At 36.2% G+C, this 26251-nt stretch overlaps 1 protein-coding gene across 5 annotated transcripts in view; it reads right to left on the reverse strand.

Moving 5' to 3' along the window:
• Positions 1-26251, reverse strand: part of PDS5B (PDS5 cohesin associated factor B) — a 102873-nt gene that overhangs the window by 75649 nt on the left and 973 nt on the right. For 4 of the 5 annotated variants that reach the window (XM_035900562.1, XM_009644866.2, XM_009644873.2 and 1 more), the window contains exons 2-8: positions 21628-21753; positions 18006-18209; positions 13757-13843; positions 13562-13659; positions 12310-12436; positions 5011-5091; positions 3466-3606 (exon numbers count right to left, since the gene is read on the reverse strand). In XM_035900562.1, coding sequence (XP_035756455.1) covers positions 3466-3606; positions 5011-5091; positions 12310-12436; positions 13562-13659; positions 13757-13843; positions 18006-18209; positions 21628-21735 — 846 coding nt within the window. In that variant the 5' untranslated portion in view covers positions 21736-21753. Of the gene's footprint in view, positions 1-3465; positions 3607-5010; positions 5092-12309; positions 12437-13561; positions 13660-13756; positions 13844-16407; positions 16458-18005; positions 18210-21627; positions 21754-26251 lie in introns of those variants that run through there. The other variant, XM_035900568.1, reaches the window with a different exon arrangement.

Genomic DNA, 26251 nt, shown 5'->3' on the forward strand with positions numbered 1-26251 from the left:
TTACTTGGGAGAAGAGACTGATTCCCACCTCGCTACAACCTCCTTTCAGGCAGTTATAGAGGGCAATAAGGTCTCCCCTCAGACTCCTCCAGACTAAACAACCCCAGTTCCCTCAGCCACTCCTCATCAGACTTGTGCTCCAGACCCCTCACCAGCTTCGCTGCCCTTCTCTGGACACACTCCCATGCCTCAACGTCTTTCTTGTAGTGAGGGGCCCAGAACTGAACACAGTATTCAAAGTGCAGCCTCACCAATGACGAGGCATGATCATTTCCCTACTCCTGCTGGCCACACTATTCCTGATACAAGCCAGGATGCCGTTGGCCTTCTTGGCCACCTGGGCACACTGCTGGCTCATACTTTGAATGCTGTCAACCAAGACCCCCAGGTCCTTTTCCACCAGGCAGCTCTCCAGCCACTCTTCCCCAAGCCTGTAGCATTGCATGGGGTTGTTGTGACCCAAGTCCAGGACCCAGCACTTAGCCTTATTGAACCTCGTACAATTGACCTACACCCATCAATCCAGCCTGTCCAGATCCCACTGCAGAGCCTTCCTACCTTCCAGCAGATCAACACTCCCGCCCAATTTGGTGTTGTCTGCAAACTTACCGAGTGTGCACTCAATCCCCTTATCCAGAACATTGATAGAGATGTTAAACAAGACTGGGCCCAGAACTGACAGCCCTGGGAAAATAGCTAGTAGAGAGTCCATGGTGCGTAAGCTCAGAAGGCAAGGCTCTTAAACTACCGGCATGGAAAAAGATACAATACTATGTACCAAATCCAGAAAAACTAAAGCCATCTGGTAGCATCTAGTCAAGCTCTGAATGATATGCAGAACTTATGGAAGTTCATGATTACTTTATCATTAACTTTAATTGACCTTTACTCAAAAAGACATCTCCCCTCTCCCATATTTCAATATGGACTGGCAAGCATATTTTTCTCTTTTATCACCACACTGATCCAAGGCTTCATCAAGCTAACAGCAATACGGTTATACAGTCTCTTCTCATGCAAAGCAGCAAAGCATTAGCTGCCTTCTAGCATAAGCACTCTGAGTTTCATTGAAATCACACTCTCTTCTCAACAGACTAACATGCTATTTACCTGGACCTGAATTAAAAATGCTTGACACTAGCCACTACTGTTTAGAATAAGGCCACAGCTATTGTTGGAGTGGAAAGTATTTAATCATTGCTGGCAGGTCTGCATAAAGAACAAACTTGCGTTGATCTCAAAAACCACAGGCTGGCCATATTTCAGGAATATTTCAAGAACATTCATCTTCCAAATACCCTTTTACACGCAGAAAGATCTTAGAGACCTTTCAACTTCTTTAAACCCATAAAATGGTCTGGGTTGGAAGGGGCCTTTAAAGACCACCTAGTACAAACCCACTCCCATGATCAGGGACACCCTCCACTAAATCAGATTGCTCAAAGCCGCATCCACCCTGACCTTGAACACTTCCAATGACAGGGCATCCACAGCTTCCCTGGGTATCCTGTTCCAGTGTCTCAGGATTTAAACCAGGATTATCCTATTCCATATATAGTTTTTTTCTGCAAAAGATGGGTCAAACTACATTTGACAGCCAGTAGGACAAAATAGGCATATATTATTTGTCCCTATTACTTAAGACATCAAAAACCACACACCTGAAGCAACAAGACAATTCAAACAAAAGCTGTACCATGCTCTCTGAATAGCCACAAATTATACCGAGTTCAGCAAGACATCGAGGAATAAGAGCAGTAAGAATGTAACTACCAAAATGTACATGTCCATTCGAAACACTGTTAAACTGGATCTTACAAACATCAAACATGAAACACCTTATCTGCCAGGTTTTAGACCACAAGGCAAACACTACACTAAGGATCAAGGAGATGAAAAGCAGTAAAATAAATGTCCATTATCTAAAAAGAGTAAAATACAAACATGAAAAAACATGCTGTAAATTCAGAGGTACAAAGAAAATATGGAAAATGCTTAGGACTGAAATCGCCCAGTTGAAGGAAAAGACCAGAAGCCGGGAGGAGGCGGGGGGGTAGTGTTGACAGCATTCGGCTACTAGACCGTGGTGAAATAGGATATAAAAAAGAAGTTCATATTGAAATAGTGGAATATGAGAGTCAATGAAGGAGCAGGAAGACAATTCAAGAACCTGCAGTTTTAAATGGACCTAAAGATGGAAGGGTTACTGCAATTATGGCTATGAAAAAAAACCCATGTGGCAGCAGTTAAGATTAAATCTCTTGAATAACAGCTTCAGCTGCAGAAGTACTGTTTTTATTGGACTGAGAATGTTAATTGTTCGGCGTCTGTAAGAACAGGAATTAAAGGCTAAAAAAAGTAAAGGCTGAAAAAGGTCTCCTTTAAGACCCAGAGAGCAAGCAGTAAATTGAACCCTACTTCTTTCGGAAATGTGAATGGAAAGCTATAACCATTAAAAACCAACTCATCCAACAAATGCAGTGTGCCTGCCTAGCAACATTAGTGAAAAAAATAGGCATGAACAAGTCACTATGATAATAAAAATTGCAGTGAGAACAGGCCAAAGGTTCTACAAACCTAAAATCTGACCTCAATAATAAAAATACATGCAAATTTAAAAGTTGCCTGATGCACATTAACCCTCAAGTTTAGTAATAAATCACTTTCAAACTTAGTAATACAAAACTAATCAAATTCCTCAGTTCCACAGAAACCCTGTAGAATGACAAATAGAATAAAAGTATTGCAGAATAAGGCAGTACTAGCTGTTATATTGAATTTCTCCAAGTGATGGAGACACTCTGAAATAGTAGAAAGTAAAAAAAAAAAAACCACAACATATTAAAATAGATAGCTAACACCAGATATCCTTCAGACGTAAGAAATAAGCCTGAAAAAAATCATAGAAGTCATCATAGCAATGACTACAAAACATATTTATAGAGTCTAATGCTGTTTCCACATGTCAGACTTTCTATTTGGACAAAATGGTCAATACATCAGTTGTCATTAACATGGAGCCCAACTTCTCTCTGCTAAAATCCACTATTCTGAACAGATGTAGTTTCTGTGCACAGCTAGCACCACAAAGTACTTTCAACATATTAAAGCCCATCACAATAAACCAAGTACAGGAAACCAAGAAACAAAACAGGTCAGATTCTCAAGTCAGCAAAAAATCAAGTTATTGCTTGAAAGATACAAGCCAAAAAAAACCCCACCCAAACAACCAAACCCTAAAGATATGTATGCATGCACTGTAGGTTAATACATTTGAAATTAATAGTCTTTTTGAGGGCTTTTATGATTTTTCCTTTAAACAATGCAGAGATTATATATTTCACATATAAATACTAGTTTTATATGCCAAATAATTTTATGAACTTGTCAGTAAAAAGAAAAAAAAATCATATTAATAGTCAAAGCACACATTTCAAATATATAGAAAGTATAAGAAGTGTTTACCTTAAGTTTGAATTCAAGCTGTGGTAGAACTGAAAGCAAGAGGTGACTGTCAATATTGTATAACTCCAGAATCAAGTCAAACACATGCTCTGACAGGTCACTAATTGAGGTTTTACCAAGCATAAGGACCTGATTGAAGAACTGGAAAATAAAACAGCATATACATCAATAAAAAGAGTATATATACACTCTTCCAAATACTATGCTTGTCTACCACTAAATCTACCTTTTAATCTTAAAACATTTATTTCACCACAATTAAAAAAAAAGTGGAGGGGGTACACAAATCAGGATTCTGTAAAAAATCATTGGGGTTTTTTTTCAATATTACACATAAAGGAAGACACATAAAAAGTGATACTTAGTTTACCACAGCAGGCCTACAAATAATTTAAGAAGAGCAACTTTAGAGGTGCCCAAATTGTATATATTCCAGGTTAGGCAAGTAACTCCCACTTTGTCTTTAATATATTTTTAAAAAGAAACTAACTTTCAAAACAAAGAAACCAGACAGCATAATATTTCCCACTTGTGGGAAACCAAGAACAGAAGACTGCATGTACATATTTTCCATAAGAGGAAGATTCTTATTGTACAGACTTCCTTAAAACCCACAAAATGTCACCCAGTTTGTAATCTAACTTTACAAATGAACAACATTAAAAACACATTCCCATGTGACAATGCCTTCCCAAACAGAAGGTTTGACTAACAGGTCTGGAGTAAAAGTTTTCACTGGAGTTTTTTTTTCTTTTTTTAAATCTTAGAAGGTACCCACTTTCTAAGTACCACAAGGGTTGCAAGTCTGAAAGCAACAAAAAACTGACCATTTTCTATTGTTTTCAGGCTCTTGAGGTTTTGGATAGCTGCCATAAAACCTGCTAAATCCTTAACTATTAAAAAAAAAAAAAAGTGTAATATTTTTTTTTCCATTGTGCAACTTAATTTAGTCCATACTCCTGTCTGATCTTTACTTCCTCTCATCCCTCTTCTCTTGCAATATTTATGATGTCTACACTCAACTCTGCTACAACGCTCAGTCCACTTGCTGGCTTTCTTCCTTACTATCTATTCTTAGATTCTGTTTCTCTTCTTTTCCCATGCAAATGGCATTAAAATTCTGCTCTATCTTCACTTCTCATAGCTTCTAAATAGTCTCATCTCCTCGCTATAAAAATAGTTTTGCCACAGGAACAATGTATTTATAAATTTTTATCAGAACAACACATATAAGTACATTTAGTCTTCCAGTCACACTAGGGATTGAAGTGCAAGGTCTCCCAAGACAGCAGAAAGTAAACTATCCATCGCATTTCAGAAATCAAAATTGTTATGGGCTTAATAGTTTCTATATGGTAAGGAATTAGACTCAAAGGGACAGGTTATGCAGTGCTTCATTAATATAACAATTCCCTCAAAGAACATTTGAGAGTTTGTAAAAAGTTATTTCACAGCCCTATTTGACAACACGCAATTCATTCTTTTTATAATACAATTCAGTTAAAAATGTCTTGGTTTCTATATCTGTTTGCAGTCTTTACTTACATTAGTAATGTACGGTTCAATTGCTTGCGCTGTCCTCTTTAGTAAAGCCTTTGCCAAATCATAGGCTTGCTTGTTTAAATTCTAGGGGGGGAAAAAAAAAACAAACAGAAAAAAAAAATTAAGCACATGAATTAATCTTAAAAATAAATATGAGACTTTAAAGCTACCACATACTAGTAAATGCATTAAAGAAATAGCCTGTTCTTTTTATACTTTCAGTAGTAAAGATAATATAGTAAAAACAAACCTAGTCAGCCTGAACAGAGCTTTGTCATCTCCACTGATATTACTGAGAAAACTTTCCTGGCAAATTGGGGCTTACTTTTCCGTTGCCCATCTAAGCTTCACACTCAGGGGAGTCAGTTCGTGCATTTTACTGCTGCTCCTTATCAGCTTCCCCAAAAAACAGGAAAGCAATATAAAGCAACATCAAGGCATTTACAGTCACCACAGAGGCAAGACACTGAACAGGATCGTGGTAGAAAGTACCGTTCTGTCCTTGCATCAGCAAGCCACCTGTGAACTACTATCACAGTCTCTCCACAGTATCTCCCAAAGATACTCAGTCTGTTTGACTGAGATAGCGAAGAAAAAAAACAAATTTTAGTCCATGAGCAAAAAAGGGTGAAGAATACAAACTAACAAAACTCCAATACAAAAAAAGCAATAAAAACCCATCACCCTTCAACATTCCTATCCCTCCATCTGTCTAATTGGGTTATTGCTCTGTCATTATTTCCTTCCTATCCCAGCACACATTCTCCACCCTCTAGTTGCGATGTCCTTTCTCCAATTTCTGTATCACAATTATTTTTCAAAAATTTTCAGAAGAAAATGAAACTCAGCCTTTGTGACACCCTCTGCAGACTTGAATAACACACAGAAGAATGAAGGAAAAGTCTTCAATACCAAAAAATAAATAGTCTTTTCTCTAATAGGTAAAAAAACAGTTCCCCCAATTTTGATTAGTCTTTGCAATTTAAAAAACACAGCATATTCCATTTGCAAGACAACAGTGGCCGGGGTTTTTTTTAAAAAAAAATTTAATTTTTTAAAATTTAAAAATTCATAAAAGGAAAAAGAAATTCCTTTTAGCCTAACGAAAAGCAAACACAAGATGCATTGCCACACTCAAGGTATTTCTTTGCCTGCAAATGCTTGGTTCTTTGTAGATATATGAATGAAAAGAGAAGATTTGCAAAGAGAGAGAAAATATGGTCTGTAATTTCAAAAACTGTGTAAAACTACAGGGTTCTAGGCAGCAGTGGGAACAGATTAACATTTTCTGTTAACATAAAACAAAAGAAGTCGTTGACTTGCCTACTGATAGAATTAAGTTAAGACACTGAAGTCAAATGACTATGAAGATTCATGCCCAAAGTATCTGTTTTACTCAGAGCCACTACAGAAGATGAATAAAAATCCCAATTCTGGAAAGATACTCAAATGCTTACATAAGATGCTAACATCCTTGTAATTTCCTCTTCCCTTATCTAATCAAGATACAAGGGTCAACATTGGCAGTCTTTTTACAAAATTGTACAGCTGTTCCATATCCCAGAAAAGAGAAGGTTCTGCATGCTAGATCGCTCTTTATGGCTAATACATATAAAAAAAACCCAAACACCACCATTTCCACCTGTAGCATTTATTTTCTGCTATTTAGCTAGAGTTGTGACTGGTTGGGAAGTAAGAGACGCAAATAACTGTAAAAAGGAACGTATGCCACTCGCAGTTCTTGCTCTGATCCTTCTTGGCTTCCACAGTTCACCTCCACTAAAACAAAGAAAACAGCTTTCACCTGGGTAAGAGTGAACTCTAGATCATGAGCAAGATCTGATTTACGTATAAAACAAGCCTGAACAGCACAGCAGAGTTCCAACAGGCAGATCTGTTTTGATTCACATTAATTACAGTTTCAGCTTGTATCTTTCACACAGCAGTTCATTTTAAAAAAGCTGCCGCAATTCATCTACACAACTAGTAATAAGTAAAGTTTAAAAACCTAAATATTAATTCTCCCACATAGCCTTAGGAAAGGAAGTCTGAAAGAAAGAGATCTTTCATAATTAAGCCACTGAAAGCCAAGCAAAAGATCTCCCAGCACCTTAATGTCTGCCAAGATAAATGCTAGAAGTAACTATTTGCAACCCTTAGTAATGTATTCACATTAAACTTCATTCTATCTAAAAAAGCTGCAAAGAGAAAAAAAAATAGTCTAGATCACAACTGGCTGAGGAAAGTTGGCTATTTTTTTCATGCCTCATACATGTGATCTAATTGTACCAATAGCCAGGGCCCTCCAATGTCCAGAGGCCAAACTTTCTGAAAATAACAATGCCAAAGAAGTCTTAAAAGCACATGAAAAAGTTTTCTTGTCCCTTTTCCAGCTTCAGGATAAAAGCAGAAACAAGAAAAAGCAGCACTGCCTTAGCTGAAATGAAAAAAGGAGCAACCCAGACCATTACCAAATAGATTCAGAGATCTTTTACAAAACATCAAACCTATCTTTCTGACTAATTTAATAGTCACAGAGATACTTTAAACTTTGCCCAAAGGAGAAATTTTATTTAAGACCTAATTTAACAAATTTCTTCTCTGTGTTTAGGTAAACTCTTCTATCATTATCCCCTCTTCAATCTTTCTGTACATTGAGAAAAAAAACCTGACATGTATTTCAAGATCTTTTAATGATTTAAGAAAGTCCTCACTGATGGGGACAATCATCTTAATCAGGATGCCTCCAAGAGCATGTAAGCACCCAGTGGGGAAAAGCTTTCGAGAGTCCTGAATTGGGTAGAAACTAAGCCATCAGCTGGCAACACTGTTTAACGTAATGATTAGTAATTACGACTTTTTGAAGGAAAAAGCAGAAATAAGTATTGAATGATAACCAGAGAAGCTGCCGTGAAAAGGCAAAACACAGATCTTCTGACAGATAATTAAGAAGTTACATTTAACATCTAAAATAATGATGCTAACAGACAGATCTTTTCCTCAAAAAACCTTTCAGAAAAGAATGTTAATAAACAGAGGAGAACATTTTTTTTTATGCTTAGAATGCCTTTAGCAATAATATAAGACAGCATCTTCGCCAACCATAAGTGCTCTCCTTTGTCTCAATTCCTACCATGAGTTTTCTGTATATACTGCTAGCATTTCAAGCTTTTTACACTTCTGGAAGACATCAAGAGTTTTACCAACTCATTTTTCATACCTGCTCTTCTCTAGAATGTTTGACAAACTTCTACTGCAGACTCAAGAAGTGGTGGCAACCTCTCTGACAGCATGGCGCAGACATTTTTATGTTTATATAGACAGTGCTCTCCAGAACAGTGTGCCACAGAGCCAAAAATCAGTTGTACTGGTACAATGGGCTTAGCAGTGATGGAAATGCATACCCATTGATATTTTCAGTTACTTTTCCCAGTTGCCTCTCAATGTCCAATTTAACACAGCTCAATGAAATTAAGAGTGAAATAATTTATACTCATCCTTTAAAAGAAAAGAAAAAAAAAAAGGCAGAAAACAAATGCATGTCCCTTATTTCTTCTTTAAAAAGAAATGACTAGCTAGCATCAATCCAGTCCTTAATTTTATAACTTTAGGAGCAAAATAAAATGTTAAGTCTGCATCTAGAACAAATATTCTTAGAAAACCCCATACATTTTAACATATTGTTTTCTTGGAATTTGAAAATTGTCTTCAATTTTATTCTTCTTATCAATGGCATAGCAGCAGAATTTGTATCCAAAAGCACTTGACAAAACAGTTTTAAACAGACTCTCTAATTCTGCTGGGGGAGGGAAACAGGTTTTTAAGGATGGCTGACAAAGAAAAAGCTCAGCTGAAGTGTTGCCAAGATAGATAACATTAATTATTAAGCAAGTTCCTAGTAGAGACAGTCAGGAATTTAATTGTCAATATCACTTTTTTTTTTTTTTTTTTTTTTTTTTAAAGATAAGCATGTAAAGCATGTGGGATGTGCAGTGTGGGATTCCTTGTAGTACTCCTTGAGGCTGCAGATAGAACACTCTGGCAAACACTCAAGGAAATAAAGTACAATTTGCCTTCTAACACAGTGCACAAACACAAAATTGTTTACAGGTGCTGCCATAAAGGCTTTATAATCTAAAGAGACAATTAAAAGGGAAAGGAAAACTATTAATTTTTCTTGCCTTTTCATATTGACTACCTCTCCCTTGCTTCTGTTTTTTTCTGGGTTTAGTTCATTATTTATTTGTTTCACTACCTTCTAATATAATCCTATCAAAAGAATTTCAGTAGAGTTTATAGAAAAGAAGAAAGGAGAAACCACAAAAGGAAAAAAAAAATAAATATCAAAGAAAGTAAGCGTTTAGCACATGGTCAGACAAGTTAAGTTTACTGTTTTATTGAATTCTCTGATACCTGCTGTACTACTCAAACAAGCCCATACATACTCTAAGGTACCTGTTTTGTGATATTACCATCAGCCACTTTCATTCAGGTTTACATCAATATGGCTTTTATTCTGGCCAAGTGAGATGGATGACAAACTCAACTGAGCTAGAACAGCTTAGGCTACTTCAGTGACTACTAATTATGGTAGACAGGCATTGGATAGTACATCATATCCCCAGCATATGCTCCTTAGGCTGGAGGGTTTTTTGCAGTTGTTCTGCTAGCAACATTGCTTATTAGACTTCCTACTCAGGACTACAGATCATATCTGGCATTTCTCTTAGGAAAAATATTTACCTTGATTTTAAGAGGTAACAGCATTGAATTAACCTTCGCTAAACTGTTCAACTAGTTACTACAACCCTTAAAAATAATTATATAATTTTTGCATTGATCTGTCTAACGTTCAATTTCAGGCACTGGACCTGGATGCTAAGCATCCAGGATCCAAAACTAAAGGAACTGTTTGAACCTTCTGTTCCCAATACACACTTACATACTGCTCCTTTGACAAATTATAAAGATTAAGCTCCTCAAGTCTTCAACCTAGCGTTACCCAATACAACTGTTTATACACCAGAAGTCATATTGGCTCTATCACTAATTTCCAGAATACAGCTGTTCAATTCACAAGGGTACTCCACATTCCCTCATGTGTGCAGCCTTCCTTGTGTTTGTATTAAAAATACACCACTTGCCTGTGTCACTTGCTACAAAGATATGATAGCTGTCGTATCTATAATAATCTCTGATCATTTCAAATCTGAGCTAGTAACAAATTATGCTCCTTCTACTCCATCAAAAAATATTCTTTTGGTCCCCAGGGAATCTGGCTAGATAAGGATTCCCTACTCACCATTACATCAGCACTTGCCATCATCCATTTTTGGTGGCCAGTCTGATTTTCCAATTTCCCTCTCTGGCAATCTGCACAGTTCAATAGCTAGGGTCAGCCAAGACATAGTTGTTCTTTACAGTGGACCTTACCCTTAACCCCCTTGTAGTTTTGTGCTCAATGGACACGAGTGGAAAAATTCTCATTCTGAATTCATTATACTTTTCCAACATTACATTAGTAGCCACAGAGTGTGGTTAGGTAACTATGTAAGCTCCAAAATTTTAAACATCATAAGAAAATATTGATATGAAACAGAGAAATACTAGAAGATTCTTTCCACTAGTATGAAAAAGGCTAAAAAAATTAAAACAAATGCAAAAGTACTCAGAATATGGTCTAAAGTTATGAAACTATTTTAGTTAGAAAGCAAGCTAAAAACTAGCATTCTATCCAAAGAGCCAGTCTGATTTAAAAGAGAAGAAAAATGCAAAACCCCAAACACCATATCCTAGTAAATGTTCAGTCAATAACTTTAAATCCACAGTAAACCAGAATTGTTTCAATGCTATAGCAAATTCTTCAACTCAGAATCAGCTTATTCAACATGAATCATAAAAACAGTACAGTCAAATCAAGTTGAACACAGGTGACACAATGAAACAACAGATGAAACAACCGAGAAAATATAAACTGAAGTATTTCATATAGTCTTGCTCTTGTTTCTTATGCTCCAAGACTTTGTAAAACCGAGGTTTAGCCACACAAATTTCAGTCTGGTCCTGGCACAAAAATACTAGGCTCCCTGAAGGACACAGCTAAAACATTCCCAGTGAAAAAAAATGAGTTATCTATACTAAACATTTAGTCTTTCACTATCAATAGAAAAATATTTTAATGAGCTGCTTATTTACTGAAATTGATGGCTTGTGGTAAAGCACACTATGTTGCACTACTTGCTATTTTCTTCAGGGAGCACCTTATGAAAGGACTACTTGGTTTCTTCAGGTGCACCACCTTTTTTGGGGGGGCTGAGTATTTGGGGTGGTTTGGGTTGTGGGGTTTTGGGGTGTTTTTTGAAACAAAGGGCATTCTGAAGCTGCAAAAAATCTCTCAGTTAATACCCACTTAACCTTACTGTAGTTTCTAAAAAGTATAATTAAAGTTAGCCTTTTCCTGAACATACTTAAAAAAAACCCCAAACCAGCTGCCAGATGACAGCCAGAACTGTCCAAAATCCAGCTAAGTACACTTTTTTTTTGTCATACACAACTTATAAGTCATGTTCTACACTACAACCCAACAGATACCAGTAGAACACAGCTAGTTTTCCGAATAATGAAGTCAGACTTCCTTCCTTTTTCAACATTTAAGTGTCACAACACGTGAAGTTTGAAGGTTTTCCTCAGTTCATCTGTAGGACACTTTTTTCTTTTATTTTGACAAAACTTTATTGCTTAAGGAAAGACAGCCATCACTTCGGCTCTTCAGGCACCACTATTTCTGAACAATTAGCCCTATGGCTGCATCAAAAACATACCCGTGTGCTTTCAATAACACCAAGTCAATGTTTCTGAAATACAAGAGCCAACTACAAATCAGCAGTCATAACTTTTCCCCTCCCACTTGGGGCAGCACATTAGTTTGAACTGTTGATACAGCATTACACTAATTAAAAGCTTTCCAAAGGATATATTTATCTTCTATATTAAGTTCTACTGGTATTGACCGTATATAAAAAAACAACAAAAAACCCCCTGTGTATAAATTCATATGACATTAAAGCTTTTAGATTACTATGACCACTGATACTTTGGTTTATGGCAAGTGAATCAAAGCAACTAAAGGCTACTGAATTTTCTGGCTATTAAAAATTATTTGTTTGCTAAAAAAACCCCATCCAAGTAATAGGAACACATTTGCTACAGCTATTCTCTCAATGAAATCTAAATATGTGAATACATACATCCAACAAATCACGACTACAAAAAAGAAAAAATTAAGCCACTATTAAGACTTACCTTATGTGCTGGCACTAGATTAACTAACACTGTATCCAAAAGTTCCTGTGACACAGTATCCCCCTCACAAATGATAGAGCTCATTAGATCAACCATGTGCATGTGTACTTTTTGGTTATGACCGTTGCTGAAATTAAAAACAAGAATTCTTAGTGTACTATGTACTATATGAAATACAACTTCCATTCAGAGTACTCCCTGTGGTGATGCCAAACAAGTAATATAACAATCAAATCAAATCACAAGTTTTCTTAGAAGTCAAAATACTTAAGTTTTTCAGCTGCACATACCACTTTTCAAAATGTTCTTGAATCTCATGCCCTCTTCATTTACTACTATAGTAAAAGAATAAGAGGGCTGTACCTGTCCCTACCATGAAAAGATAGTGTGTTAGAACATCCCTCCCCTCTAGTCAATGCTGGTGACACTTCATCTGGAGTGCTCTGTCCAGTTCTGGGCTTCCCAGCACAGAAGAGACATGGACATCCTAGAGTTGCTCCAGCAAAGGGTCACAAAGATGATTAAGGGACTAGAACAGCTCTCCTGCAAGGAGAGGCTGGAGAGCCGACTTTTTTTTTAGCCTTGAGAAGAGATGGCTCCAGGAGGAACTTATCATTAAATAGCTGATGTTGGAAGTAAAGAACACAGACCCAGACTCTTCTCAGTGGTGTCCAGTGACAGGACAAGAGGCAATAGGCACAAGGTGAAATACCGGACATACCGTTTAAACGTAACAAACTTTTCAAATGTAAGGGTGATTGAGCACTAGAACAGGTTGCCCAGAGACGCCATGTAGTCTCCATCCTTGAAGATGCTCAAAACCCAGCTGGCTACAGTCCTGGGCAATCTGCTCTAGCTGCCCCTGGTTTAAGCAAGGGGGAGGGCAGACTATACAATCTCTAGCCGTACCTTCCAGTATCCACTATTTTGTGACTCGTGTTTTTATACCAATAGTCCTCCAAATTCCTTACAATTGTATATTGCACCATTCACTTCCAATTTCAAGAACAGAATAAAATAAATGCAGTAAAGACAATCAAAGTTAATTTCTTGGAAAGATTATTTGTAGTGCTTTGTTTAATTACAACAGGCAAAACTGACTGCTTGTTGTATTTATACTACCACCTTTAGCTAAACTGAATTCCAAAACTAAGTTAACACTGAAAGTCACACAACTGACTGAACACCTAGATAGAAACATCTGACCTCAACCACACAATAGTATTTTATAACTAGGGGTGACAATACTTACTTTATTACTGAAAACAGTGTTCTGTACAACTGTGTAAAAATCTCATTGCTGTCTTCTAATTCAAAGCATATGTTGTAAGACTTGACCCAAGCAATGTTCTGTGTTGGACAGGAAAAAATAAAAGAAGCAGTTAACACAAATGTAATTTTTCAACTTAATCTTAACAGTTATTATGAAATCAGTTATGTAGCTTACCTCAAGCAAATAAAAATATCGATTAAACTGGGGGCTTTTTGTATCTTCTAAACCCTTAAGTTGCCTTGTTATGAACATAAATATATCCTGAAAAAAAAGAAGTGATAGTTATTTAATCAATTGCAGTGAAACTTTAAAATTCAAAATAATTACCTTTTTAAATTACTAGTATTATTCATCACTACAAAATACGCAGCAGTGACAGACACACTATTGCACTATCCAAGAGACGATCTACAAAACATCACAGAGAACATCAAGGAGTAATTTTAAAATGCTTCATGTTTCTTTAAAGGGTTGAGAAAGTAACCTTTTTCTGAGGAAGCAAAAAGTTTTTCTTTTCCAAAGAAAAGCACTCAGCTTGACAAACAGAGCTACAACTGGCTGACATGCTGCAGAACTCAAAACATCATTCAGAAGGACAATGAGTTTTACATTTTTACTTTATATTGTAATAGGTTTCAACAGGAGAAGGGGAACAAAGCAGTAGGCAACTGCAGCTTTCCTAAGAGTATTATAATAGATTCACACTGCAGTGTTTGTGCATTTCTCAATCATCATGCTACCAACACAGATCATGTCTCTTGCAAAAACCAATAAACCGAGTTTCTCCTGCTTCCTTTATCAACTTTCAGCATGAGCAGCACTGTGTCTATAATATTTTATCTAACAATCTAGGTATAAATTAAATAAATTCTAAAAAGTTATATAGTTGCCATAATAAATACAAGAAAGCCTTACAGTTAACCCTAAAAAAAAAAAAACTGTCCTAGAAATAGTCTAGAAAGCTTTTCTATACTTCTATAGCTTTTCTCTCAAAGGACCATTTCCCCTCACATCCCAAGAATGAGGACATGGACAAAAGATGAGAATGGAGTTCCTTCTTTCTAAGGCTATAACCACAAAATCCGGCCTTAATAATTAAGCTGAGCACTTAACTGTGGTTCTAGGTAAAAACAAGAATTAGATTACACATGACGCTATCATCTCTTGGCAAAAAAGCACAGCAAGCACATTGTTCAGAAGTATAGCTACATTAATGTTTGTATTTGGATCAAGATTGTGCCTTTGAAGTTTTAAGTAAGGATGATCAGAAGAATCACTGGTTCACACTTCGGATCAGTTACGGAGCACACAAACTAGACTCTTTAGCTGAAATGAAACCAGAAGACACAGTTCAAAGGACGCACCTAATGGACTCCAACCACTAAAGTGCATTCAGTCCACAGACAAAAGCCAGTCTGAAGAATCACAATATCAGTGCCTGAACCACTAGCAGGCCAGCAGCCCACCCAAAATGAGTTCCATCATCCAAGAAACTGGTACACCAGAAGGTGCTGTGAAGTTTAGAAGACATACAAACTGTGTCTCAGTGAAGGATAAGATTAAACCGAAGAAGTAAGCAACTGAGAGAATGACCAATGCCAAATATAAAAACTATTTCATCTTAGAAATCTTGCCCTATGTATAATTATTCTGTTAAACTTGTACAAATGAACCTCAATCAGTGCAAAAGTGGACTGTGTTCACCTAACAAAGCATCGTTACTTTTTACCCTGCAGCTCAGTATGAACACTTCGTTACTGAACATGATTCAAAGACCCTCCTGAGACCAAAACTAGTTTTCTGAATTTTTATGAAGTACACATCACTGTACTGTATACAAATACGTGTATTAATGAAGAGCATACATGTTCCATATGTCTAGCATCTGGATAATTCAAAAATAATAATGGTATCATTTGAAAGAGTAATAATTTACCCCTATTTATTTTTTCCTATTCCTGTTTTAAAGGAAGCAAGACAGACTAAATTCAAAAGCACTCACTAATTTTTAATATCTAGTGTAAGACAACTCAAAAAATTTTCTCTTTTGTGAGCATACAGAATATGCCACTTGAATGTGCATTTATAAGCGCAAAACACAGGATAAATAAACTTTGGCTGCAGCTAAAAAATTGCAATATTTTCACAAATTGGACAACATGGTTTCACATCAGACTCCATTACCCAAGTAATGGCTTCAGTAAGTATCAGAGCCATGGCTTTCACCACAGAACATATTCAGATAGCTGAAGTTCTGCTACCATATACACCCTTAAACATCTCCATTTCAGCCAAGTCAGGCAGACAGCCAATTTGTCCAAGTGGTTTTCTTTGACACTTATCAGTGATTAGAACATCTTCCGCCCACCCCAAAAATTAGATTTGGCTCTAGGCTTTCCCCAGGTTGAGGAGGACTGAATTAGAAGTTCTCAGAATCTCAGAAGAGCAATCCTGCTCCAGTTCTGCTTTTAGCCTATTCATGGCATTTTCCATCCCTGCTGTCAAAGCTCTTTCAACACTCAGCAAGGAATGTAAGACTTATACTGAGGATATACATAGAGGGAAACCTCAAATTCTCTCAGTATCTCACTTGCATGATGCATAAGTTACAAAGAGATCCAAAGAGTCTGAAGCAAGGGCAACAACTTAAATCTTAAGTTTTCCCCTGTCAAGAAATTATCCTTTTCAGCACTTCCCTTTGTCATCTTCAACTTTGGTGTGAAACATGCTAGAAGAGACTCAAAGCTGCAGTATGGAAACGTTATTAAATACTGGGTAAAAATAGTGCCAAGATATAACCCAAGAGGAAGCATTCTTCCTCTTACCTCTGTCATAAAGTGGAGGGAACTCTTCAACATTTGTATCAGAGCTTGTCCTGCAACCACAAAAGCTGTGTTCAGGGGAAACAGGTTTGCAAAAACCTACCTCAATAGCCCTAGGCAAAGGTCTCTGTTGTTTGCTCTTTCTTTATTTCTTAAAACATGTTTAGAAATCTGCATCAAGAAACTGAATTCTGAAATCTGCACAGAACTGAATGCTGACAGTGGAAGTTCCTAGTCTGTTCAGAGCTCTATCCAAGTAACAGTAGTATGCTTACACTGCAAGTATGAGATCAGTAATGTAAACCTTCCAATACTATAAAGTATAAAATTTGGAACTTAGTAGCATATGATAGATGAAATTCTGTAAGGAGGAATACTATCATTTGTTAGGCCAGCTCAGAAAAAGAAAAAAACCTCTAAGCCTAACAAGCAAAGGAAAACATACTCAAAACTGAAGTAGAAATCAGGATGCCTCAAAAGCAGACTTAAATAACAGCACAGTAGAGAAAGCTAATGTTTGTCTCCAGTTGAAGATGGTGTAATCAATAAGTAAGGTAACTAGACAGTGTGTTATCAGAGGTGCAGCAATTCAGAATTAAGAAAACACAGCTAACAGAAATCACTAGGTATCTCTGAAGTATGTCTGGTAACAAAGGATCTACTATAGCTGAAACCATACTGTTTGCCCTACTTACAAAGCACTTCTGGTGCAACCAGAAATTGAGTGACTTCTTCCACTGTAATAGATATACCTTCCACCACAACCATCTTTTTATCCTACTGTGGAAAAAACAAAGAAAACCCAAAACAAAACAAAAAAGCCCACACACTCTTAAATCAGGGAGACAAAAAAAAGTACACATTTTTCAGTGTTATATTCCCCACCAAGATTTTCTATAAGACTCATTTAATCATTCTAGATTCAGACTGTGTAAGGGAAGTAGCTTGATTTTGTAAGTAGGAAAGAAAGTTAGATTTCTATTTTTAAAAAAGTAAAAATGAACACCACAAAACAATCTAAAATGTTATTTTCCTGAAACAAATGGGGCAGATCTGTACTGCCTTTTCAAACCTGGCATTTCTCTATCAACCATCTCCATCTAGTGGGATCAGTGATGTTTGTAATTGCAGAATTTTCCAGTTCACATCAGAAATAATTATCCTCTGTACAAAAATACTTTTTCTTTGTTTCAGGAGCCTTTATCTATAAAAATACAGTAATCATCTCTTGGTAGTTTAATTGGAAACAGCAGGGGTATTTTCCAATTGAAGGAATTAGCTATCTTGCAAGATATTATGAAAAGTTATAGATATATTAATAATTCTAAAGTAACAGACCACTATCTGCAAATCCCAATGACAGTTCAATAACAGTTCAATAAAATATTTATTTTCAATATAAATCTAAAACTCTACAAGATGTATTATGTATCACTTTATCTGATGAACATTTGACCTGACAAAACACTTCAATCCCAGAATCAAGTGAAAACCTTGGATTGCTTAGGCTGAACCAGAAATAAAGAAAAAAGTTATAATCAATTATATAAGTCATACAGTTTAAAAATCTGGTGTGGAAAAAAGAGACTAGTTCAATTTACCTTTAGTTTATCTGGTGAAGTGTATGGAGCTTCAGGGGCATAAATTCTGAAAATATCAGCAAGACAACATGCTACCAACAAACGTACATCCTTATCAGGATGTTTGAGGAAAAAATCTGAAGCAAGATGTAAAGCAAGATTTAGATAGAGCTCCTTTTCTTCTTCAGAGTCCTGGTCCATATCCATGAAAGTTTTCACAACCATCTAAAAAGAGACAGACAGACATCAGCACATAAAATGAAGTACTCTGTGTAACAGGGTCCTTACTGAAAGTTCCTTTTCTGGTTTTGTGCAACTTCTATCAGAAGCATTATTAGCAATGCAGAAGTGCTTATTTGAATAACCAGTGTCTTACTTTTCAGGGTACAGGAAGGCCTTAGTCAAGCCCTCTATCAATTGTCCCAACACACAGTCTCAGCAGAGTTTACTGAAAGCCTAGCTGTAGTACTTCACATATGTTTTTTAGAAACCATATAATCAAGTTGGCCAATTCAAAAAAATACAACAGTATTCACTGCTACAGCCATTCACTGAAAAATTTAGAAAACAGAATAACTTCAGGTAGACATAAATATTTTAAATAAAGTATTTAGGGCTACAACTCATTTTCCCTCTATTTTCTTTCAGTTTCAGGTTTTTCTCTACTACTGCTCTAAGGACAAGTTTATCCTCTGTGCTGCCCAGAAGCAGAGCACACACCTTCAGCAGAAGTATACATAAATCCAGTGCAGCCCAGCACATGCATGTTGTCCAACAGGAATAAAATTATCATTAGTATTATCAGGATCCAGTATAATAAAGTTATGGAAGAAAGAGGAAAAAAAAAAAAAAAAGTCTGGGACACCAAGTATTTAACACCCCAAATGGAACAAAAGCAAGAAAAGCCATCATTAGTAGCTGCTAGTTGGTGAGAATTCTTATATTTTAAAAACTGTTTGGAAGAGAAAGACCTATTGACAAAGCAAAGTAATTATGCTTTTCACCATTTTCTTATTTGGATCACAGAGGCAAAGTTATTTTAAGGAGTTCAACTCTTGTGAAAATTCACAAAATTTTAATAAAGACCTAATTGTACAATGCTGAGAATTAAAAGTCAAAACTCCCATCTATTTCGCTAGCACAGGAACAGATATTTTTCAAAAATAATGATGTCAGTGAAGTTCTTTGGGGGGTGGGTGGCAACAACGAACAAACACCCCCCCCAACCCTAAAATTATTTTACTTTGCTGCAGTTTGTTTGGGTGATCATGTGTCATCCCCCCAGATTTAGTATAATTCATCAGGTAGCAACAAATCCTACTTTAAAAAAAGGACGGATTTCTGCATAATTAGGATATCAGCAGCTGTAAAGTTGTCAAGCGTATTAGAACCCTTTACTAAAAGGCACAGATGATCAGTAGCTTACGCACCATATAACTTCCACTGAGAGAAAAATAAAGTCCTCCTTAGTCAGACACAAGGTGAAGCATTTTAAGTGCACTGGTGCCCTTACAACACTATTAAAGTAATCTAAAAAATCAGAACGGTTTTCACTTCTATATAAAGTAGTTAGACTTATATCATTAACAAGGTAATGGATAAAATATACAGGTGTCACAAAAATTCTTGCGACAAGTATAGGCTTTGTCTACTCTAGAAATGAACGTTGAGTTTCTCTTCCTTGACAACATAAACTTCCATACTGGTCAGGACAATAAAATTAGTCATATTGTCTCCAAAGTAATCTCTCACAGTGTTTATGGAAAAAGAAAGGAAAAACAAGTTCTCCTGGCATAGCTTTCCAGCTTCCCACAAAGGAATAGATTAGAGGATACCTGAGCCTGAAATCGCACCCAGACCACCATGGTTAATACTCCTGGACCTCCATCTTCCAAATGTGGCCCATATTTCTTAGCCCATTCAATTTTTCCTACATCTTTCTACAGTAATAAGCTTTGGAATTTAGTTATATAACTTATGGGAAAATGTTATTAGACTGCTGGTCTAAAATTAATATATTTCACTAGATGATGCTTTGGTTCTTGTATGCTGATAGAAACTGTGGAAAAAATGCTCTTCTCGTCCTATTCATCATTTCCAAAGGTTTATCACCTCCTTTTTGTCTTCAGTGCTTCTGACCATTTAGTTTCTAACTCCTTTCCAAATCTACTATAACTTGGAGATGGAGTGGATCAGAAATGCATAAAATTTTGAGGTAAGTTATGCTAATATATAAATTCACTGTGCATATTTTCCATTTCATTCTCAGATTTCCCAATAATTTGTATTTATATAAATATATTGTCATTAACAAACAGCAGACTATCTGCCTGCATAAATTAAAATAAAAGCCACAGAAAAGTGCTTCTTTCCCAATACTTATGAAATTGGCAGTCAGGGAAATGAAGAGGCTAATAGTTCACTTATTTATCAACTACTGTTCTTTAGCACCTGAAGCTGTGTTTATACTGTAGGTCTACACACTCATGGTGTAGCCTAGATCATCCAATCCTTCATAAAAGAAACACTGTGTGGTTTTCTCTCTGCCTGTGTATGATAAATGCACAGCCAGAATAAACAGCTGACAAGAAATACAGGACATCCTGCAAAGTATACATTCAAAACCAAAATAAAACTATAGGAGAAAAAATATCAATAGGAATTGTGTGCATTTTCACAAGCTGAAAAAAATATGCAAATGCTAACAAATAATTTCTTCTGTTAGGAGTCACTCGCACATAAAATTATAAATGTAGTCTTCTATGAAACATCATAGAATGCAGTATATACTGACTAAATTCTATCAGCCCAATTCCCAAAGCACAGACAGGTTACAGGGTGGACGGGAAAAGGAATCCCTGTGTTTCAGGGTTTTATTGGGTTTTGTTCATTTACCAGTAGTTCAAACTGACTTAAAACTACTTCTTAAGAAAACAAACTCCAAATTAAGCTCTTCCAGCTGTTAGAATACTTAAAGTTCCTCTCCCACATCTGTTCCCACCTGTTTCACAGGGCAAACCCAAGTTGCAGGCATTGCTTCTGCACAGTACTAACAGGCCTGTCTTTTTGTGAGTACATGGGTAGATAAAGAACTGTAATAACACAATTTGTCCCCCAGATCTCCCCAACCTTCCTATAGAGTTAGACCAAATAAAGTGGTCAAGAAATTTAGTAGACAGAAATAAGTAGTATAATCAAAGACTACTTTCATTACAGTACAGGCTAAAATAACGAGGATAAAGTGAGTTTTATAATCAACCAAAAAGAGCACAAATGCAGGAATGTATTCTGACACATCCATGTTATTTCCAAAATTATGACTCTCATTTTCTTTCCACTATTTTCTATCCTTAGAGTACTGACTGACTGTAGGACATGAAATAAAATTTAAGTAGTATTTGCAATTAATATAGCTGATTTCCAATTGTGAGTTTTTAACTCACTTAAATGCTTTTGGACAAGTCACTTCAAGAAAGCGTTAGAAAAAGAAGACACAATAACCAACAAGTTCCTCCTTTTGAGCATAGGAAAGGCGAAGACCAAAAGAAAAAAATAATCCTTTCTGATAGAAAATATAGTAATAGGATCATTGAATGCTGCGTACAAGAAACTTCAATCTGCAAACAGTTACTTGCTTACTAACCTTTAGCCTTCTCACCATCTCTTCTTTAGATATTTTATCAGAGATTTCTTTGACTCCTGGAGGATATGTGATTTTTCCATCGTTGGCTCTCGTCTTTGAATGAGCCATGATTTCACGATTTTAAAACTGTGGAAAGAAATTAAGAAGTCAATGTTGTTTAGCTAGTTTATGTTTACCTTACCTGTCCCACTTTACAAACAAAATCCAAGCAGAAATATACAGACAAAACCCATACAAAGAAAAAGCCGGACAAGAGATTTTGATTGGTTTCAGTCATCTATACTGTGGCGGACAGCAATGGTTTTGATATTCAGGTAGATTGTCCTACACTACAATAAAACTTTCAGAGGTACACAACAGAAAAGCTAAAACTCCTCATTCCTGAAAGTTTTTGGTCTTCACACTTAGAGATGCAACCAAGAATCTTCTTTTCTTATTGTATGAACTTAGCAAATAAATACTAGCCAGCTTGGATTTTTAGACTCTCTGAGAACAGACATCTGAACTGGACTTTGTGTCTTCCAAACAATTAAATAGAGCACAATTTCCCCGAAAGTCTAAATAGCAGTGCTGTTGAAGTGTTACACATCACTAGTTTGCCAATACTGCCAGGCAAGCAGCAGACAGAGAATGAAGCAGAGACAGGAACAGAGCAGACCAAACTGAAGTCTTTCCTCTAAGCCACAAAGCCAAGTTTTTAAGCAAAAGACTCCAGGTAAGCAACAGTATCTTCTCCCTGAATTCCAGCTATGAAAACAACCCAGTTACTTGGTTTCTCAATCCCTTTAAACCGATGCAAATGCAGACTGCCACCTAACCCATCCTAAACTATGCAAAGCTCCACTGCTGTAGAGAAGGAAGCTGAATTGAAAGCTTTGCTTACATAAAAGCAATCAATACAAAAGACAGCAAATAAAACCAGACAGCATGTGTTGGGATAATTAGGATTTCAGAAAAAGAGTCTACCGGAGCAGTTACAAGTCAAAAATGTAACAAAAAAAAATAAAGGAAATAAAAATCTCAAGACAATGGCAAAGATTATTTATTTAAACGTTTGACATGATTCCTCACATTCACCACTTCCCTGAACTGTGGATTCAAGTCGGGCATTTTCATCCTACTGACCTCCCATACAAGGGGGAACTATGTACACTTCTAACTTCTCAGAGCTATAACATCAGAAATGAAAATCAACCAGAATCCACAAGAAATCATCAGTTGCTTTGCTGGACCAGCCAAACTCACCAACTCGGAAAAAAAGCCTAATGCATGTGACGACCATCAAATATAACTCAAGGGAAGGAAGAGAAGCTGAGGGAACTGGGGAACAAAACTCCCCTTTCCAATGGTGGATAACTGCCAGATCAGATCAACAGCAGTGGAAACTTGATTAGAGCATGGTGATATAGTCCCATTTTGGAGCACATTTTGAAATAATTCAAAGACTGAAACTCACATATTATGGTGAAGTTGAACTGTCCAGCTGATATGTCCAATTGACATGCAACCAAGCTTTTAAGCTTAAGTGGCATCCAAGATCTGGGTTTGAAATCAAACATCTGTGTTGCATTTACATGGCAAGGTTTTGGTAGCAGGGAAGGCTGCAAGGACGGCCTCTGTGGGAAGAGACCGTTCCAGCCAGCTCCAAAATGGACTCACTCCTGGCCAAAGCTGGGCCCATCAGTGACACTGGTGCGGCCTCTGTGCTAACATATTTAGGAAGTGGTAAAAAATGCTGCACAACAGCTACAAGAGAGAGAAGTGAGAAAAATTTGATCAAAACAACCCTGCAGACACCCCTTGTACAACAGTTATTACTTCAACCATTACCTAAATAAAATGGAATTAGCTTGTTACATCCCACTGTCACAAGTTTCCGCTCTTCTGGACTGCCAGTATAGCTGTGCATACCTAGCTCTGTCAAAATAATTTGTGTGGATCACTTAGCCGGATCTAGGATTTTTCAGGGGGATTGTTTTTAACCTGATTCTAGCCAAATGAAAGTCGTCATGATTTCACATAACAGTTACACCAGCTGTTTCAGTTAACTTCTGTCAGGGAAAATGGAGACAGTGACAGCTAAGAACAGCAGCCTCAAGGCCAGCATGTTCAAGCATGAAAATCCGTAAGCCAGTGAGGTGATACCCAACAACTGCATTTCAAAAAGGTTTTTAAATTAAAAGATGCAGTGTCTTCCCTTGGAATATACTGGAAGATGACAAGCATTTTGAAAAAGGGAAATTCTTTGAAAGTTTCTTCGAGATTCAACGAGAGACTCACCTGACAGATTTTTTTTTTTTTAAATTTTTAACAACTTAAACTTTAGAAGTCCCCCACAGTGTTTTCAGAAATCCAGTATTATTCCATATACACAATCAGAAGGCAAATAAAAAGGAAAAGGCTCGCATGGATACCTTTAAGGCAAGAAAACACTCCAGACACTGAGATGCTTTGCACCAGCCAGAATGTAAGCTTACTAACTAATCAGCAAGATGTGCACCATTTCTGCCGTTATATGAGAACAAAAAAATAAGGAGATAAATATAATGAGAAACTTCAACAAATATATAACAAACAAATGCTAATCCTAATGCATAGGAATAAAAATCGTGATTCAATCAGGCTTTGGTTATGTTAAGCAGTACTATAAGCTAAGTCAAGTCTTTGAAAACTACAAAGAAAATAAATACATCTTAAGCTAATATAGCATTTAAAATATGAATTCCACTCCTTGTACAGAAGGACTGTACACAGTAGGACTTAAGATGTCCAGGCACTGCTGCTTTCAGCACAGGAGCATCAGAAGCACTGTTGCAACTATAACTTGAAAAACTTGAAATCAGGAACCAAGAGCAAATCGGTAGAAGTACACTGAAAAACGGTATGTATAAAAAAGCTTGACAAATTAAAAACTAAACTATACATGGGAGGTGGAAGAAACTAGCACAAGAAAAGAAAGAGAGAAAGACAGACAACAAAATACTCTTTGTACAATGATAACAGGAAAATTAAAGCATGGAAAAAGCAACAAAAGTGGAAGTTGCATTTATTGGACATTAAAATAAGATGGATTAAAGTCATCCACATCCTGTGACAAAAGTTAAATTGCAAAATCATATATAATGTAAAACCAGACCATAGTTACGGAACACTTCATTACTCTAAACAGAGTTAATTAGTAACAAGTACCATTGCCAAAGTTTGGTCAAACTCAAATAAATAAAATATAAATGAGTAGTTCTGTACATAATTAGCAGGACCCAATACCTACTCAGTTACAGCTAAGTCTAGGGGCCATGATATTAAATATTAAAAGATTCAATATTCAGACGGTTTCTATACAGGATATAATTCTTCATGAATAGTTTAACTACACATACTGTACTTGCTCAACAGTATAAACAACAGATTACACACATGCAAATAAAATAGATTGGTATCTTGCATATTAAGCACCTGTGCAATATATTTAATAGGCCAATAAATATCACTACAGGATGTTAAGTCAATGATCTAAAAAGAGGACTTAAACCACATTCCATTTAATTGTATTTTGTATGGATGACAGTTCACATTGCCTATGGTGATTTAATTAACTGTGCTAATCATTAAACAAACTATGCCTTAACATACATGAAGCTATGTGTCAACAGCACTTTTTCAGAGATCCATACACGTGTTTAAATCTTAATCCTTCAGATATTTTTGTAGAAATCTTTTCCAAGAGTTGAAATAAACTTTAGCAAATCAATTCCTACATTCCTTGCAAGTCTGTCTCCTGCCTTACTACTGCCTCCTCTTTAGAATCCAGAATCCAAACATGAGGGCATAGAAGATCACCTGAAAAAGTGATCTTTACAAACTTCATCATTCTTATTTTTCAGAACTTTCACTGAACTATACATAATTAGTTACGTAGTTATACCTTGATATTACTATTGTTAAATTGCATATAGAAACTTTAAGAAAGCTTACATAAATTTTACCTATACAAATACTTATACTTTTAAATCTATGTTCGCAAGACATTTTACAATGACCGCTGGGAATAACACTTTCTTCACATTCAGAGAGCTATTATAAGACTAAGTGAATTTAATAAATGGCAGAATGGAAGAAAGTTGTAATGTGTAGAGATTTAAATATCTGTGTTTACACAGTTCATGTCACTCCAGTAACAAGAAAGTGTAGCCAAGAAAAAGGATTTGCAAATATTCATCAATCTGTTCTCTACAATCAAACAGTATGACCAAGTGGCCTCTCATTGTCACAGACCATTCCATAAAAAACAGAAAGACACTTTAGAAGACCTAAGAACATTTTCCCTAAATTGTCTCTGGCAATATTATGAGGAAGTAAAATCTTTTTCATCTCAAACCAAAATACAGAGTTCACTCCAAAGCTCTGTTCTTCTGTCAACGTGCTGTTTGTAATTTCTTTTTATTATTTATATATTTTTTTAAAATTTTTGTACTCTCCGTAGGTAACATCCTTGTATGAATAAATATAAGCCATTACAAATACTATGAGAGCACTAACTTTGCTTCAACAATATAGCATGTATGAAGAAACTGGTCAAGCTGTAATTTCCACAAAAGATACAACAAGGTAATCTGACGAGATT

This window comes from Egretta garzetta, unplaced genomic scaffold (genome assembly GCF_000687185.1).
Source record: "Egretta garzetta isolate BGI_Z169 unplaced genomic scaffold, ASM68718v1 scaffold40, whole genome shotgun sequence".
Lineage (NCBI taxonomy): Eukaryota > Metazoa > Chordata > Aves > Pelecaniformes > Ardeidae > Egretta > Egretta garzetta.